The 18,043-nt window shown below is 38.3% G+C and overlaps 2 protein-coding genes across 2 annotated transcripts; one reads left to right on the forward strand and one right to left on the reverse strand.

Annotated features, from left to right (window-relative positions):
• Positions 1-1,359: 1,359 nt before the first annotated feature.
• parp1 (poly (ADP-ribose) polymerase 1) lies at positions 1,360-16,670 on the reverse strand. The gene is made up of 23 exons (XM_028040829.1): positions 16,420-16,670; positions 14,482-14,647; positions 14,084-14,199; positions 13,769-13,983; positions 9,388-9,478; positions 9,170-9,286; positions 8,195-8,371; positions 7,934-8,096; positions 7,017-7,157; positions 6,691-6,930; positions 6,546-6,611; positions 6,331-6,463; positions 6,018-6,213; positions 5,806-5,934; positions 5,527-5,610; positions 4,276-4,398; positions 4,046-4,174; positions 3,877-3,975; positions 3,612-3,764; positions 3,397-3,524; positions 3,249-3,310; positions 2,614-2,728; positions 1,360-2,184 (listed from the first exon to the last, which is right to left on the reverse strand). The coding sequence occupies exons 1-23, from the start codon at positions 16,540-16,542 to the stop codon at positions 2,103-2,105; spliced, it is 3,048 nt and encodes a 1,015-aa protein (XP_027896630.1). The 5' UTR covers positions 16,543-16,670; the 3' UTR covers positions 1,360-2,102.
• Positions 10,752-12,681, forward strand: LOC114158478 (adenosine receptor A1). The gene has a single exon (XM_075410512.1). It carries the CDS (start codon positions 11,587-11,589, stop codon positions 12,679-12,681), a length of 1,095 nt encoding a protein of 364 aa, XP_075266627.1. The 5' UTR covers positions 10,752-11,586.
• Positions 16,671-18,043: the final 1,373 nt, after the last annotated feature.

Below are 18,043 nucleotides of genomic sequence, written 5' to 3' on the forward strand. Positions count from 1 at the left end.
ATAGCAACTATTTGTGAAATAACACATTCTCAGACAAGTCATTTTTATTGAATGAGATTGTACAAGTAATTAAGTGCATCTCTTAATGTCCGCTGGCATCCGCTCAGATCATATCTAATGAGGAATGGTTAACTTTTTCACATTTTGCATTATTACAAGCACAAACCTCAATGTTATTGGGAAAACCAAGTGATGCATAACTGTCCAGTGGGAGGAAAATCATGGTTTTTTTTTTTTACATTTTCTTCCCCCCCAAAAAACAGGAGTATTTATGTTTACTTCTGTTGTATCTGATTCATTAGCAAATTGCCCTCATAACATAACTCAAATATACATAGTCCCCATGTGAAAAATTAAATGTCACAAAATATTTGTGAAAGAGAACATTGATGAAAAATTATAGGCATCAGTAACTTTTACCATCCAAAGAGATATTTGGAGCCTTGCTTCTTTAGAATTAATCAAATGTTGCTTTGCAAAACAACAAAAGAAACTTCATCTAGTTTTGTAAGTACCTGGCATTTTTTTCAGTGGTTAACAAACCATCTTACTCCTGTTCTTGGCTTGCAGCTCATAAGCCCCCCACCCCCAATATAAAATAATAATAATTTGAACATGTCAAACTTAAAAAACTAAAAGTAAACTAAGTAAAAAAAAAAATTAATGATAAATTAATGATAATGTAATGTATATACAGACATTCTTTGCTTATATTAAGCCGCAGGAATATTTTTAAAACTGGATTTTTATTATGTTTATATTTAAAAACACTGCTCAGTTCAACACCAAAAATAATCAGAGCAACTGTAGAAATCCTGAAGCCTGCCACGGGTTGCAGATCCCACAAACCGCATCCAATGTGAAACATGAGAATAAAAACATTCTATGGGGATGAATTCTTTGGAATGTTGGTCAGAACTCAAAGATGGTTCAAGCTAAATGTAGAGAAATGCAGGAAACAAAGCGGTGCAAAAAACTTCAGACTATTGAAGGTACACTGTCCAGTATAGTGACAATCCATTACCTGAGGTGAGATGTTTTGATCAAAGTATTTTCATTTTATAATCCTGTTCAGTTGCCCGCCATCCAATCTGATTTGAGATTAACATAATTTATGAGGAATGGGCAGAAATTTCATTCTCCAGGTTTGTTTAAGAATCATACCGCAAAAGTCTTGCAGCTGTAACAGCAAAAGGTGGTTCTATAAAAAAATTACTTAAAAGGGGAGAATATAGATGTAGACCTCGCTTTTCCATTCTTCCACTGCAGAGTTATATGCTAGCTTGTGGTAATCATAAAATTACAATCTAATTTGCGATTTCAAAATAGCAACACAAGAAAAGATTAAAGGAACATGAACAAGTTGGCAAGGAACTTTAATAAGGTATGCAGGAAAAACAAACCAGTTTGTGTGAGGTTGATTATGCAAAACAGGAATTAAACTTAAATATCTGGATATAATTACCACGTGGTTTAAAGTCAGCGTAGTCCTGGATCATCACATGATCTACAAGAACTTGTAGAAGAATAGAAATTGTTTTTGCGATCAGGAAAATAAACTAAAGTGACAAATATTTTAGGATGTAGCTTGTTTTATTGCCATGGAGGTAAGCAAGAAAAGTGGAACCTTTAAAGGGGGAAAACAGCATGATAGAAAGAACAAACCAAATATGTACATATCAAACGTTAAAACTGGCAGTCTACAAAATGCAAGAGTCTAGTTCAGAAAAAAAAAACCCTAACCACAGGTATGCATGTGTGTAGGGTGCATGAACACTGCTCGAAACGGCTTTTACACAGGTGTTATTTATTAAGTAGAGTTTAATGTTCAGGATCAAATACGATCAACTCCTGATGAACATGGTTTATCACTAGTCCTTTTCCTGCACCGCCGTGTGCACTACACATGAACTAACTGTTGATGCCCAGCGTTACAAGCTACAGAACCCGATGAAAATAAAGTAAAATGACTTCACATGGATTAGAGCATAGTATAGCTTCACTCCTCTATATGCAATCTGCTGCAGAAAATGAAGCCAATGCATGTAGCCGCAACAGTGGTCTTTTTTTTCTTTCCTTGAAGGGTCCAGACAAGATCCTTTTTACCACAGAGATGTCTGGTAGTTAAACCTGATCTTCAGGAGATACTTCAAGTTTATCTGAGCCACATCATATACAATGTACCTGGAGGAGCAGTGGTTAAGGAAAACAAGGTGGACAATACAGTCCAGTGTATTTTATCATATCCGATATATCTGTTATGTTAAAAATAGAATATTGCATAAATTACGTTGTAGAATTATTTCTGGCTTTTTCTATTTTCTATTAGTCCTGACCACAACCCCATTCACCCCTCTGCTCATTCCCACACTCAGCCGTCTTTTGACTCCACCCAGTTTGCAGGAACTTTTCAAACTTTGCCATGTGAGGGTTTATTTTTTTCGGAGGGGGGTTAGTTGCACTTTAATGATGACATTGCTCTTTTTGTGTTCAGAAGCTGAAAAAAAAGAATCATAGTGACAGCAGAAAGACACCTGGCAAAACAAGAAAACTAAAGGGTTATTTCTCAGAATGATCTTTACGTTCACAGGTAAAGAGATAAATAAAGGATACTCGTTGTACAGTAGACTTGTGTCATCAATGTTAGTATTGACTCCTTTTCCCAGAGGCACTTGCACCCCGTTCAAAGTGGTAGAAGCATTTGGATCAGGAGCGGTTCTACCCAAACCTGGAAATATAGAAAGACAAAGTAAAAAAAATTAAAAACACAAATGAAACAAAAAATTTAATCTCCAACACAACCTAAATATAGAACCTTTATAATATTTACAGTACTCTCCGCAAAAATTGACACCCTTAGTAACGATGTGCAAAAGGCCAAAACATAAACTAATATTCGAACAGAGCAGCACAACCTCACTAAAAATTTCTGAAAAGTCACATTCTTAATTTAAAAACATTGATTCAATGGAGGAAAAAATATCAATAAATAATTGGTTTTAAGAAAACCACAAGTGACATAATTTGTGGAATGCCGAACAACTATATTAAAGCATAAGAGAAAAAGATTTCCAGTCTGCTTTGAGAAGTATGCTAAAATCTAATTTCATTAACAAAAAAATATATGATATGACACAGTGGCCCATTTCTATTATCCACTCTTCCAAACGTATTTTTATTAGGGGTGCACAAAAACTGCATCACATGATCAATCTAATATTTGATGAAGCAATAGTGAAGGTTCTTACCTTTAACACTGTGCTTTCCCTTTGGTAATTTTGTAATGTGAGAGGCTTTCTTCAGTTCATGCCTGTGTTTGTGACACAAAGGATTGTGTTCATTTATACAAACATCCGCCGTTCTTAAACTAAATATATACATAAAATTGCCACTCACATGTTGCCTAGAGCGACCTCTGCCAGCAGAATGAGTCCCACAGGGTCTGACTGAGAGGTGTGACAGTAGTTTGCACTCTTGGACACCATGTCAGCAAAGTACACACCTTTGCCGAACATGTAACCAGTCTGAAACGTTCAAGTGGAAAGTATTAGTATTTGAAAACAACAAAGCGCTGCGACATCGAACACCTTCTTTGCATACAGGACACTCACCACTGGGGCCTCTGGAGGTGCAATGCGAAGACCCTGAGACATAATACCAGCATAGTTTGTGGCGCGAGAGCCGTGCCACAGTAGCTGTCGATTGTGTAGCTCCTCGAATGGACGGTAGCGTTGGTGCTCTCCTTCTCGTGCAACTTTGAAGATCTTAAGAGGAGATAACATTGTGAGCTTAAATTTATTACATTAAAAGAGATCTACTTGAAGAAACCAAGCTACTTAAGCAGATTTTATAAACAAACGTGTAATAGCGACGTACGTCTTGCACTTCCAGGGTGTAGGTGTTGTGTGTAGCCGCGTGGGTGTTCTTAACGTATTGCATTATGATCTCAGCCTCCTGCGTGGTCTTGTCAACAACCTGTGGATTATCAAGCATGTTACGAACCTTTCTCGGACAACGGAAAATAAATAAGAAAATGTTTCCTTACCTCAATCTTAGTTTTGAGTTTCTCATAGTTGATGTCAATTGGATCGTGCTCATTGTCCTGAGCTCCTCCTCTCAGCAAGCTGTAGGCGACCTCGATGTCCAGCAGGTTGTCCAACATCTCAACTTTGGCCTGCAGAGTGTGCAACGAGCATTTGCTCCCAAATTCAGAACTGCTCTTATCAAAGAGATGTAAAGAAAAGAAGATTGTTGTGAGTGGGACAAAAATTTCACCTGAATGTAATCCAGGTTGTTGAGGAGAGGAGGTTTCTTCATGCCGAAGTCATGAGGAATGAGGGTGTAGAAGCGATTGGAGAGATCCAGTATCTGTGCCTCAGGTACGCTGTCTGACACAGCCTAGAATAACAACAATGTAATAGTTATTAGTTATTAATAGTTAATAACAGTAATAGTAAAAGACAGAAAATCTGACAATAAATGAAACAACAGATCAACATTGCCTATTAAGAGTCATACACTTGAAGACTTTTTAAAGGACAGTGCAGAAAGGTTGTAATGTTTGTCATAGTCTGTAGTGTAGAGGGGCTCACTGCTGGCAGCAAATGATACAGGTATAAGCTTGCATTTAGGTGGATCGTCTACAATGTAATCAAGACTACTTAAGGACGGCTGATATAACTATAATAAGATGCTGACAGTCTACCAAAGCAGAAGGACTGTGGCATTGTCTACAAGATGGGGCCCTATGATTTCTGCATGGTGAAAAATTCATAGATACAAAAAAACTCAAGTATAAAGAGAAACCCTTGCACAATTTGTTTATGATGACATATTATCTAATGAATCTGCCTTTTCTGAGAAAAAAAAAAAAAAAAAAAAACCTTTAACAACTTTTGCAATAACGTTTTGAATAAACCAACAGCGACAGACTATATTGGTCACTGCAGTTTTCTTTCATTGGCTGCACACGACGAACCGAAGCTGCATGCTGTGACCTGAATGATCAGCAAGACATATCAAAACAGGGAGGAAGAAAACTGCTCAATCATCAAAAAAACCTATGCAAAATAAAGATGCAGTTTTATTAACGATGTTTTGTAGCCGTCTGTGCTGAAGCGATGACAAATTTAGTGGAACTATTTTAGAATATTAAGTTTATGTGAAACAATTTTTGGCTTCTTCACATTTATGTAGCATATGAATCATGTTACAACTTCTTTTTTCTACACAAAAATATTAATGAACAACTGACATATTTTAATAACATCAGAATACTGTCAAATCATTTCCATTATTCTTATATTTTTTGCTATTTAACAGACTATGTTAGTTTTATACAAGGCAGATTTTGTGCTCGTCTGTTCTTTGCTCTAAAGCAGACTTCACTAACAAACTTGCACAACCTGGTGAAAATCTGCTGGAAAATGTGATTATAATTTCAATTTAAAAGAAAAAAGTCTTGATATTCTTGCAATATTACCCAGATATAGCAAGAACATCAGATATTTACTGTTTATAACCAACCTGCTGTACTTCAGTCAGAAGAGCATAGGCACTCTGGATTTGTCTCTTACTCAGCTTGCCAAGTGGCATCTTCTGCAGATCAATCTGTAAACAGGACAAGAACAAAAAGACCTCACTAATTGTAAAACTAAAATAGCATATTAAATTTGCAGTACAGACAAAAATAAATAAATAAATAAAAATGCCTCAGCAATTAATATTTACTACTTAGAACAAAACTGCTGAGAAAAAGGACAAAAAAAAAAAATCTAACATCTCACATTTTAAAAGAAGGATTACCTCAAACTCAACCATGGCCTTCTTCATGCTCTCTACATCAAAAATCATCTTGATCAGATCCTGAACTGGTTTGTCCAGCTTAGACTTAGTGCCAGCAGAGGCCGTCAGTCGTCTCACAGCTTCCTCATCCTGAAAAGAAAGCATTGCAAAACATAAACCTCAAACTGCACTGGAAGGTTTTGTTTTTAAGGTTTGTGGGTCTGTGTTGGTACCTGTCCATAGTCAATCTCCAGAGGGTAGAACTTGTTTGGATATTTAGTGAAGTTGGAGGTACCCCAATCATTTCCAGTCTTTTCCTTATAAACCCCAAGGAAATTATCCAGCGCAGAGTTCTTGTCGTGGAATTTGTCCAACTTGTTGCCTCCGATGGTGGTGCCCACTCTGCCCCAAGACCTGAAAACCCAGTATCTACAAAACACATAGCAGAAGGACACCTGGGTTAAAGTGGTCGAAGGGAAATAACAGCCTGAGACGCAGCATAAGAAACTATTGTGTGAATATTACACTACAACAAAGGGATGTTACCTTTTTTGTACATCTTCCTCCAGCAGCTGCAGCTTATAATACGAGTTTGTTCCTCTGACGATGTCCACAAGACCCAAAGTAGCACTGTACATCTTCCCATTCTGTTCCAGGACATGGGCATTGTTTTCAAGACCTGCAAAAATACCCATTAAAGTTAGGGGAAAATACGACAAAAGACAAAGATTACAATTATAGTCCAGGAATTTTATATCTACCTGAGTCTGGATCCACAGCAGCTCCGCCTTTGACCGTCAGCTTCATCTTCTTGGTCTTACTACCACCTGCATGTTGACAACATCACTTAATGACCCTCCTTTAGCACTTACACCACTAATAATTACTGCAACTTGCAGAGTTTACCTTCTTCCTCCTTTACCCTGCCGGTGCTCTTAGCAGACAGAGCTCCAGATTTGGAGGTTGCAGCTGGAGCCTGAGGTTCAGCCTTAATTTCTGCGCCCCAGGGAGAGATGGCGTGAAGAGACACCAGCTCCTGAAGAGCTTTACCCGATGACTTGATGTCTGTGAGGAAATTCTCTGAGACGACTCGCACGCCTGCGTCTCTCACTTCCTCCATCTTCTTACCCAACTTCTCCACCTCCTCTGAAAAGATGGTTACAAAAAAACAACAATATCCCATTAAAAATGACATTTCCAATCGTCACAGGCCAAGGTAGGTTGTTACTCACTCTTAGAGCTGAGACAGAGAGAGGCCTTATTGGCAGTGCCGGTAATTTTCCCACCAAGTTCCTCCACAGCTGCCTTCAGATCATCTTTGTTTTTAGATAACTTGCCGACAGCCAGCAGCTTCATGCCAGTTAGAGGTTTGTCTATTTAAGAAAAAGTAGAAAACAATTTCCATAACTCACACTTTGAATCCAAAAAAGAATCCATTTGAACAGGATAAATTTATTTGAATGAAAAAACAAAATAACTCCTAGCTTCATCACAAAGCTTTGCAAAAGGAACAGAAGTAGAAATTGAAGGATATTTAGTGTTTAAAACCTCAAAAGCTTGGGATGCATTTGAATGAGTCAAGTCTGTTGTTGTGCCAGAGCTGCAAACCCAGAAGTGAAAATTTGCTCAAGTTCAGACAGAGTGGCCAACGCTTGGCACCAATACTAAATGTGTTTCAGGTCCAGGATTTGAGTAGACCATTCTAACACATGCAACCTTAATCTAAATTAGGGTTGCAAACAATTAATTGTCTTATGATTACTTGTTGATTAATGGTTTATTTGAATAAAGTCAGTTCCAATCGATTAACGTCTGCTTAGACCTTTGTTTGTGTTTTAGTTTGGCCGCCACCCAGAAGAGGGCGCTGTTGGTCATCCTTAAGTGGAGCCAGTCAGTGTGCAAACTTAGCAACTTTGTGTCTGTATTTAGCAACAGTTTCTTTCTCAAAATTGAACACCATGCATCATTTCATTCCACTTCAAAGATCGTTTGTGTTCGCCTAGATTATAAAAATACTCATTAAACACAAAATATGAGAAGGTTCAAAGAGTTGTGAAAACTTTCCCATGCCACAATAAATGAGAGGACATTAGATATGTAAAATCAGGTGCCCATAGTGTCCTAAAACAAATGTTCAGTTTTCCCTGACCTGAAGGTGCTGCTTCCAGCAGTCGCTCACTGGGAGCACTGGAAGCGCTCGCCAGGGTTTCGGCTTTCGCTGGTTTCAGAGTTTGAGCGGGAGCCTCTTTGGGGTAAACCCTGTCCTGCCCCTTGAATTTAAATTTCTTTAGAAAAGGAACTTCGTGGAATTCCTGAAATGACATGTGAAATGGCCAAATAAAATAGAAACAAAAATCCAAAGTAAGTGTGTTTTTCACTTTCCGACTGCTAATAACAAATAGTGACCCACCTTAGGGACGATAAAGTTTTTGCGTGAAGGAGTTTTGGTTTTGAACACACACTTTGTCCAGGCTGAAATGTCGCCAGAACAGTAATACAAGTCTCCTTTAAACACCAGCTGGCCCTTGCACTCCTTACAGGATTCCAGAGCACCGAAGGCCATGCCGTCAGCCAGGCTGTCCAGCACCTGGGTGCAGACAACATTCTCTTCAGACTCTAGGAAACCCCAAAACACTGACATTTACTTAAAAAAAATGTCTATTTCTAACAATTTCAACTGTTTTGAAAACACATGCATTAAATTTGGGCTTCATTTTACAAACTACAGAAATTTAAACATGTGCAAGAAGCCCTGAAATAAATTCAAATTTTTCAAAACAACCTTTTACCTCTTTAAAGTTCTACACTTTTAATTTCATACCAACTCCTAGATTTTTTATGCATTTTTTTTAAAACAACATTCTACATATTTGAGAACAAAATAATTACCGTTGTTTTTATTACCTTATTAAAAGCTGCTTCAAAGTTGTTTTTTAAAAATCAACTTTCAGCACCAACTAAAGCCTGTTGTACGTTGACTTATAAAATCTGCACTGAATTATTTTACACTAAATACAGACTCTTTAAAGCTGAGATTGTAAATCTCAGATTAACTCATTTTTTGAGCAAAAGTAATTAAAAATGTCATTAAATAAAAAATGAAAGTGTCAACGCAAACACCAAGATTCTGGTCTAAGAAAGTTTAAAGGCCAAAAATAATCAAGAATAATCATCTAATTTTTGAATGAACGTGCATTTATGCCAGTAATTCTTGAAAAACAAACCTAAAACATGTTATGTCAAATGAAAGATACATTAGACCTAAATAAAATTTTGATTAAAGATTAATATATTTTACGAATCTTATGCACATTTATCATCTGTACACAAAATGTGTGGTTTTACCCACAGAACAGGATTTTAAAAATTTTTTTTATTCTCTTACGTTGGACTCTCCAGAGGGAACATCCTGGCCGTTTGCAATCAGCAGCTCCTTCATGTCGTTGACTGAGCAATGTTTCTTCAGCTTGTCTTTAATACCCCAAATCAGCTGGCTTTGATTCTGTTTACATATGCAGACATGATGTGCATTACCAAAACCAGTTTATCAAGGCCAAAGATCTCTAAATATGACTTTATGTATAAAGAAGAAAACAAAAGTACCTTCAATTGCTCCTCAAGCTTCTTCTTCTCCTCATCTTCCTCTTTCTTCTGCTTCTTTGATGCTCCATCCACCTCATCCGCTTTACGCTTCCTGTGGAAACAAACCCAACTTTAGTCGCTAACTTTGGCGGATTTTCAGAGCTCAGAAAGGACGAAGGAAAAGGTCAGAAAACATCATTATCAACTTCCTAAATGAGGCACAGTGGGACAGAGCACAACAACAAAGGTGAGAACCAAACAAGCTTGAATCTGACACCTTTATTCATTAAAACTAATTCATTAGGGCCCCATCGGTTAACGGACATGCATCCAAACGCAAGCTGGTGCACGTCTGCACCATCCCTGGCGTCGCTGATGATGTCCGGACAGGAAAAATCACCGTCCCAGAGAGACCATTAACACAACGTTAATGACCACCCGTCAGGAGCGTCCTCACTCTGATTTATTTCCACTTTAGGAAAAACAAGACAAAAAACCTCCCTGATCGGACAACAGATGACTGGAGGAGTAAAGAAAGAAGCTATTTAAATCTGAATCTTGCAGATCTGTTCATACAGAAGATGGCTGTTGTCTAGGTGACACAAATGATGCTCCAACAATCCTAAACGACACATTATGAACCGGTGAGTAACCATACAGCTGTAATGCCTCATATTATTAAACATGATTACACTTGAATGTAGTGACAAGAGTTTTACAAGGATACCAACCAGAAAAAGCTGAGATTCCAGTTATTTAATTGGCCATTATTGCATTTTAGGTTTGTTTTCTTGGTGTTTTCATGGTTTTTCTTTTATTTGGTCCAATTTATTTGATTTGTTTTCCCCTTCAAGTCCTCCAAACCTTTCAGTTCTTCTGAGTCTGTTGGTTCCTCAAGTTGAGAAGTTAAGTTCAAGGTGAGGAGTTTTTAAATTACAACTGACTGAATTTTTTAAAGCAAATTCACTTTAACTTCAGTCTTATTTTTAATGTATGTTTTGTTTTATATGATTGATGTTTGTTCCCTTTTTATTTTTCTCATTTATTTAATAGTTTTTAACTTTTTATTCCTACTTGATATTTTAAATTCCACCATCTTTATTCCACCATAAAGATAAGAGAAGTTAAGTTCCCTTATCTTTGATGATAAATTTTATATATACATTTAGAATGTTTATCTGATGCTTCCACATTAAATTTCAGTTCTGCATTTTATGTAACTTTTTTTTAAAATAGTTTTCAAATAATTAATATTGTTACAATGACTGAGATGAGAAGGAAAAAATGTTTTTGATAGAAACGGTTTTAAATGTATCGGAAAATTAATTGCAAGATTGTAATTAATTGCAAGATCATTCCAATTTTTGGATCCAACCAAATGTCCCCTAGTGTTAGTACAGCATATGAAATTGTCTGATTTACGTCAAACTCGAAAAGTAAAAAGTGAAAAGAATTTTGTTTTACAATGCTTTGCAAAAGTATTTCCACATTTTGTCATGTTACTACCACAAACTTTTCAGCATTTTAATCAGGATTTTTTGAGAGACCATCACAAAGTAGTAAATAACCGTGAAGCAAAAGAAAAATGCTAAAGTATTTTAACACTTTTCGCATATAAAATCTGAAAAATGTGGCATACATTTGTATTTCGTTACTTTAACTTTTAAACCCCAAAGTAGTTCCAGAGCAACAAATCAATGTCAGAGGTCATAAATCATCAGTAGGTCTTCTAGTTCGATATTAAACACCCGAACTCAGTAGATAGACTGATTAACTCTAGTTTTGGGATGGTTTTCCTCAGCTGGGACAGAAAAGCTGGATGATGGGAGGTGAATGGAGCTACAGGAAATTAAGAATAGTTTTGCAAATTTGATCTCCATCCAACCTGATTAAAGTTCAACTGTTGTATAAAAAAATATGGACAAAAACTTCAGTGTTTTACTGTAAAAACCTGGTGAAAGCGTTAGCGTACGCTAAATGCCTTACAGCTGCAACTGAAACGAAATGTGAAATTACAAAGTATCGACTCAGAGTATGAATACAAATAGACGCCATATTTTGCAGATAAATTGTAAAAACAATCAGGTATTCTTTCCTTCTGATTCACACTGGTGGCCTTCTAATCTTTGTTATGACAATACTTTTATAAGACACAGCTTATTTGTTTTCAAAAATAAAACCTGACTTTGATTGACTGGTCTAATTTGTCTTTTTAGGAGAATGATGGAGAACCCGACAGCTCCTTTGTTCCTCCACAATCTCAAACAAAGCACCAACTCATCTCATGGAGATCCACCAAACGTCTCATTGTTTTCCGTTTCCCCGTCTCCATCCCGTCCACCTGCTGATGTTGTCATTTCCCCCAATGTGCCGTACATGACAGCTGAGCTCATCATCGCCCTTTTGTCTACTCTTGGTAATTTGCTGGTCTGCGCCGCAGTGGGTCTCAACCGCAGGTTACGCACCGTCACCAACTACTTCCTAGTGTCGCTCGCAGTCGCAGACATCTGTGTGGGCATCATCGCCATCCCCTGTGCCATCCTGACAGACACCGGCTTACCGCGTTACAACCTCTACCTGTGCCTCCTCATGCTCAGCGTTTTGATCATGTTCACGCAGAGCTCCATCTTCAGCCTCCTGGCGGTGGCTGTGGAGCGCTACGTCGCCATCTTCATGCCCTTCCGCTACCGTGTCCTGATGACGCCTCGCAACGCCATCCTGGTGATCCTCGCCACATGGTTGCTGGCCTTCCTCATCGGGCTTGTGCCTCTCATGGGCTGGCACAAGACGCCGCCCGATTCCGGCCACTGCTTCTTTGTGCTGGTGGTGGACATGACCTACATGGTCTATTTCAACTTCTTCGCCTGCGTGCTGGCGCCCCTCGTCATCATGTTCCTCATCTACGCTCAGATCTTCGTCACGGTCAAACAGCAAGTGCGACGGATCGGACCGGAGCAGCGGAGCCGTGCCGAGGGCCAGAGCCGAGCGGCGGCCAGCATGCGGCGGGAGATGAAGATGGCCACGTCTCTCTTCCTGGTTCTTTTTCTCTTCACCGTCTGCTGGATCCCTCTTCACATCATCAACTGCTTCCTGCTGCTCTGTCCGCGCTGCCCCGTGCCGTTCGAACTGCTGCTCGCCGCCATCATCCTGTCGCACGCCAACTCTGCCGTCAACCCGTTCCTGTACGCGTACACCATGACGGCTTTCAGAGACACTTTCAAGGCTATTTTCTTGTGCTGCAGGACGTTGCGAGACAGAGAGGAGTTGAACCAGCACAACAGAGGAGAAGAAAGAAACACCAGGTCGAACCAGTGATCCACAACAACACTGTAAATATTACTGTCCATTTTTCCAAGTTAAAATTCCTGATATTAAATAACTTTCTCCTGGTCCATACTGGGAGGAGAAATCTGCCCTAAAGTTTAGATTAGAACCAAAAAATAAAAATCAAACCAGATCGAGTCCAATGCTTATGGACTCCGTCTGGTTTGATTTTTTTTTTTTGCCTGATCCAACCAGACTAATTTTAATTAAAGGCCCACGTCTGAAGTAAACCTGACATATTATAAGACTTTATGACACATTTTTACAAGTCAGCTTTGCTTTACCATTACTCTGCGATATTTTGAGCTGTCTGAAAAATTCCAACAGTTTTCTAAAGGGGAGATGTTGCGCTTTTCAGCCAATATCGGGTTATTACGGTAATTTCACTCCTGCTGTTGCAGGAAAACGTCTCACAGGCTTCCTTCCCCACAAACCCAGTGAAAACAGTGGAGGAAAGAAAAATTCTGAGTGTTTTTAGAGAGCAGAATGCTATGTATTCTGTACATACAGAAGCATTCTTCAACTTGATCTACATGTGCTGTAGTCATGTTAAATGCACCACTTCAGAGTTTGGAATGTGCTTTTTAACCAGATGTGTTCCACAGCATCCTGCTCATAACTCTTCAACGTGCCGTCAGCTCCGGTCAGCTGCATGTAGTTCAGTGTCCATGTCAGAGATGTTACCTCCGCGATGCACTCTGTGCGGACAGTTGAAAGTGTCCGTGCATCTGCACCAAGTATAGTCAGGGGTGTGAATTTGTAATCTGTCAAAATGACGGACAGGCTTCAGATTTTTCCGTAGCTTTAAAAAAATACCGGTCAAATACAGAATATATTCCGCTACCACAACTCCTGCTTTTAATGTATTTCTAATACAGTATGAATAAAAGGATGCTTAAATGAAAAATCTGCAGAACGTGCCAATTTTTCATCTGAATAACTGATAGAAAATCAGTTATTAAAGTAATTTATAGTTGCAGCTCTATTCTCCATATTTATTTTCCAGGCCTGGAAAGTACTTTAATCCCAGGCTTACCCAGACTGTTTAGGAACCTGTTTGTTCTGTTTTTCCTCTCACCCTTCAGATTTAACAGCAGGTAGCCTCTTCTTCAGCTCCTCCTGGTCTTCTGCACGCAGCGCGTTGAATCCCTTCAGCTGGGCGGCGTTGCATTCGGGTCTAAACACCAGCTCCTCCCTGCGGGACACGAAGCACGCCGTGTGGTACCAGCGGTCGATCAGGCCCAGCTGAGGCTTCTCCGGGTCCACCGTCTTCTTGGACACACGGATCTGGTCCTGAACGAGAGTCCAGAAGATGCCAGACGTGTGAGAAAAAAAATCTCTGCGAAGCAACTAGATTTAGTTACTGTGCAATGGGCGCAAGATTGGTGCAAACCTTTTCTATTTTCTGCTCGCAGCCTTTGCATGTGCTGCGGTTCGACTTGGCATATTCCACCGCAAAATCATTCAGAGTCTTTTCTCCTTTAGCTGCACTCTTCTGGCTACCTTTTCCTGCAAAAATGTCAAAAATTAATTAACTTAATCCAGCAATATCTTTACAACAATAAATGGAAAAAGCCAATTATCATAAACAAATCAGCAGATGTTTGTTTTTCCACTTTGATCACATTGTGATCACTAAAAAAACCACACTGTTGACTTAACAAGACCTTTTACGAGCCATTTAAACCAGACAGCTTAATTAGGTTCGCATAGAACCTAATTAAAGATTAGAAGTAGATTAGAAGCTTAGAAGTACGGACGACCCATCGTCTTCAGGAACCGAGCACTGACCTATTCCGACAGCTCCGCCGCTCTCGATGGCCTTTTTCACCTTTTCCTGGTCCTCCCAGCGCAGATCGGAAAATCCGGCGATGTCGGCCGTGGACTGAGCCGCCGCTCGCAGCCAGAAGCAGGAGAAGTGGTGCCAGTGGGGGACCTTCCCGTCAAACATGGGCGACTGCAGGACGAACGTCACAAAGTGTCCAGAGAAGGTTTACAACGAAGCAACAGCAAACATTAGGTATGGGGCGTGCGTCACATGATCATGTGAACGTTTCAGCGAGGAGATGTAATCACAATCACTTGAGATTTTTGCTCCCCTAAAAGATTTAAATGGTCCTTATTGTATTATTTGAAAACTAGAAAGGTTGAATAAAAAAAACGTAGTCATATTTTGAATGTAGAACTGAAATAATTACAACTGAATTATTTACTGTGCATGTGCACCAAGTTAAAAATATTTTGAAAACTAGAATAAATCTAAAATCTTTCTTCTAACAGCTTCCTGTTAACGCTTTAATGGCTGGACTTCATAGGAATTTATTCTGTCAATAATAACTTGATTTACCAAATGTAATGAATATTTTTATTATTATTATGTTTTTATCTACATCTTGTACCGAAAGAAGGGAAGTGTTTGTGTTTATTTATACATATATTTGAAATTAATAAACATATTATACAAGTTTTTTGCTGACATCTCAATTGGGAAAAAACTGTTTTAAATTTGTTTCATTTTTGAAACATTTCAAATAAGATGTTGGTGCAGAAAGTAATTATTTGGACAAAATTGTAACAAAATTATTTTAATTTTTTTTATATCTTAATTTAATGTAATACAACTGGAGGATTATATTTTTTTGATATGTGTATGAATTTAAATAAATCTAAAATAATTCCAACTACTTTCTCCTATCTTAGTATTTTAGTTCACTGAGATTTTGACAAAATATTTTATTTCTGCCTTATGTATCAGTTATTTTTAAATGAGTTATGTTTGTTATTTACACTGAAAAAGGATGAAACTTTGATTAAACCCCAAATTTGCACACACAAGCTTGCATGGTGCACCAGTAGCTTTAGTAAATCAAAACAGAAAGCGACTAATTTGCTTAGAAATGAAGAAGAAAGAATATCTAAGGAGATTCAAATATTTTTAGCTTTTCGAATAAGAAGTGATCATCTTCGGTTACACTGTCAAAGATGTAAATAAATTAATCAAATGAAAAAAGCGTAATCAGAAATGGCTATGCTTTTTTTTTTTTTATCTCATTGATCCTGCAAAGTCAGAGGATGAGGAGGAAAAAAAAATAAAACATATTATGAATTTTTTGATTAGTGCTCATTCATTAACATTGTCAGCGTCCATTAGGTGATAAAACTGGTGGAACTGCTGACTTTTGCTGAAAGCACTGACTCACTAATTAAACCTGAACTAAATAATTACCCTTTAGAGTTAAAAAAAAAAAAAAGGAGAATGATGGCAAAGCAGGAGCTGCTCCAGGGGCCCATGAATCAGGAGGCTGACTTTAAGAAGCCTCATAAGCAGGTTTTAGACTCTTAAAATAATTATTTCTCCAAGGGGAGACGCAGCAGTGTGCACTGTTTGGAGGAGCTGTAGATTCAGTCTAAACTTTATTATTATGTGCCTATTTACTGATATATACACCTTTTGAATCGTCCAGGGAAGTACCAGACAACAAATGTAAAGACAATCTGAGCGGTTCTTTGTGAGCAACAACTTAGCACACAATGTCAGCCATTTAAATGCTAACTAGGGCCTCACTGAGCTGAACAGAAACCACTTTTTCCATCAGCATTTTCCTGCTTTCTAACTAGTTCACAATGACTCCATGTGTTCACAATAAGCCACATCTGTTATAAGCCAGTATGCATTTAGTTAGCTGATTTATTCTCGGGTAAATCAACAGCAGACCTGAACCATCTCACCTGAACCATGATGGCCATCCTCAGCGAGTCTTTAGCGATGCTATCTTTGCATTTCTTGCAAGAGGCGCGGCCGCTTTTAGCGTACTCCGCCTTGTACAGCTTCTCCTCCTGGTTGTCCGCCATAGCTGTGTGTGGTGATGAAGCAAAACAAAGAGAAGAGACTGTGAAAGCAACTTTCTCCCGGCCGGCGACACAACAATCACAGGCAGAGGAGTCAGCTAAGCCCGCGTGCCTCCACAGAGAGGAAACTGCACGAAGAGCACTCACTCTGAACAGATTTTCAAAAACTTGTTTTAAGTAATAAAAAAAATTACATTATTATTATTATTATTATTATTATTATTATTATTATTAAGCAAATATAAGTGTCTGAGCTTTGTCTGAGGAATGCTAACACATAGATATGATTACATTTCCAATATCCCCTTGCAGCTTTCACTGCATGTTTAGGGTTATTGTCCTTCCTTCGCAGCATTAAGCCTTTTGCTGTCCATCTCAGGGTTCATTTAGCCTTTCTCTGATGTCTCTGTGGTAATCTTCCCACCAGTTTTGGCCGGCTTCCCCATTCCTATTGAAGTTGCCACCACTGTGTTTCATCATGAGTTCAGGGCACAAAAGCTTTTCATTGAGAGACTCAAATTAAGCAATAACTTGTAATGTCACAAGCTGCAAACAGGAATTCTTGTCCCTTCCCCCAAAATGCCAGATTTGTGTAGCCCATGACTAATAGTTATCAGTAGATTCTCACATCTGAACTGTTTCTTCAGTTTCTCAGAGTTTGCTTGTGTTTTCTCAGCTGCTTTTCTGATAAATGCCAGCCTTTCCATGATTTCTCCATTTTCAAACAACACATTAGCAGTGTTCTGTCATAGATTCAAAGTTTGGAAACTTCTCGACTACAACCTAATCCCTGACCTGTCTGGTGTATCCTTGGTCTTCCTGACGCTGTCTGTTCAATAATATTGTCTAAAAAAAAAAAGACCTAGTGTGGTTACTGAGGTAAAATTACACAAAGGCACATTCTAGTTACTAATTATATAACAACTAAAGACAGCTAGGTGCACTGAATTTTATTTAGGAGCACCATAGTAATGGGGGTACTAAAATAAATGTTCATTTTATTTTTTTAAAATATTGAAGATTTTTTTTGCATAATTTCACATTTTATTGCTCATCTTTCTGTTTCCACACATTATGTGATCACGCTGCATCAGGTAACCTGTTCTTCAGTTTGCACTTTATCTGTTCTACATCTTTATTATTTACGGTTAACTCCTATTGTTGTTGCCTAGCAAGTCTTATTTCACATCAACTAATTTTTCTTGTTTTATTCAAACTGTTTCACGTCTTTATCTTTAGAGCATTTTATATTCTGGGTAAAATCTGCTAGTCTGAACCTTGGGTCCTTAAATCTTTAGCTATTATCTTTTGTGATTACATTCTTTATACCAGCGAGTGAACCATCTTCGAAATAGACGATTGTCAGCGAATACCCGCGGTAGCTGCAGTCATGACCAATGGAGATGCAGAAAAGTCAAACTCAGGATTTCACTAATACCGTTATAAAATACGATTTCTTTACACAGTCTGGTGCTAGTGTTCTGGTAAAATTTAGAAGAAGAAA

The sequence above is a fragment of the Xiphophorus couchianus genome, chromosome 15, assembly GCF_001444195.1.
Source record: "Xiphophorus couchianus chromosome 15, X_couchianus-1.0, whole genome shotgun sequence".
In the NCBI taxonomy this organism is placed as follows: domain Eukaryota; kingdom Metazoa; phylum Chordata; class Actinopteri; order Cyprinodontiformes; family Poeciliidae; genus Xiphophorus; species Xiphophorus couchianus.

Excerpts from the sequence above, each read along its gene's own strand:
- LOC114158478 (XM_075410512.1), top strand. The coding sequence starts at position 11,587 with ATGATGGAGAACCCGACAGCTCCTTTGTTCCTCCACAATCTCAAACAA.
- parp1 (XM_028040829.1), bottom strand. The coding sequence starts at position 16,542 with ATGGCGGACAACCAGGAGGAGAAGCTGTACAAGGCGGAGTACGCTAAA. Across the intron at positions 6,612-6,690 it reads CAGGGTAAAGGAGGAAGAAG|GTGGTAGTAAGACCAAGAAG; the intron begins GTAAACTCTGCA and ends GTCAACATGCAG. Across the intron at positions 6,214-6,330 it reads GAGGAAGATGTACAAAAAAG|ATACTGGGTTTTCAGGTCTT; the intron begins GTAACATCCCTT and ends TGTGTTTTGTAG.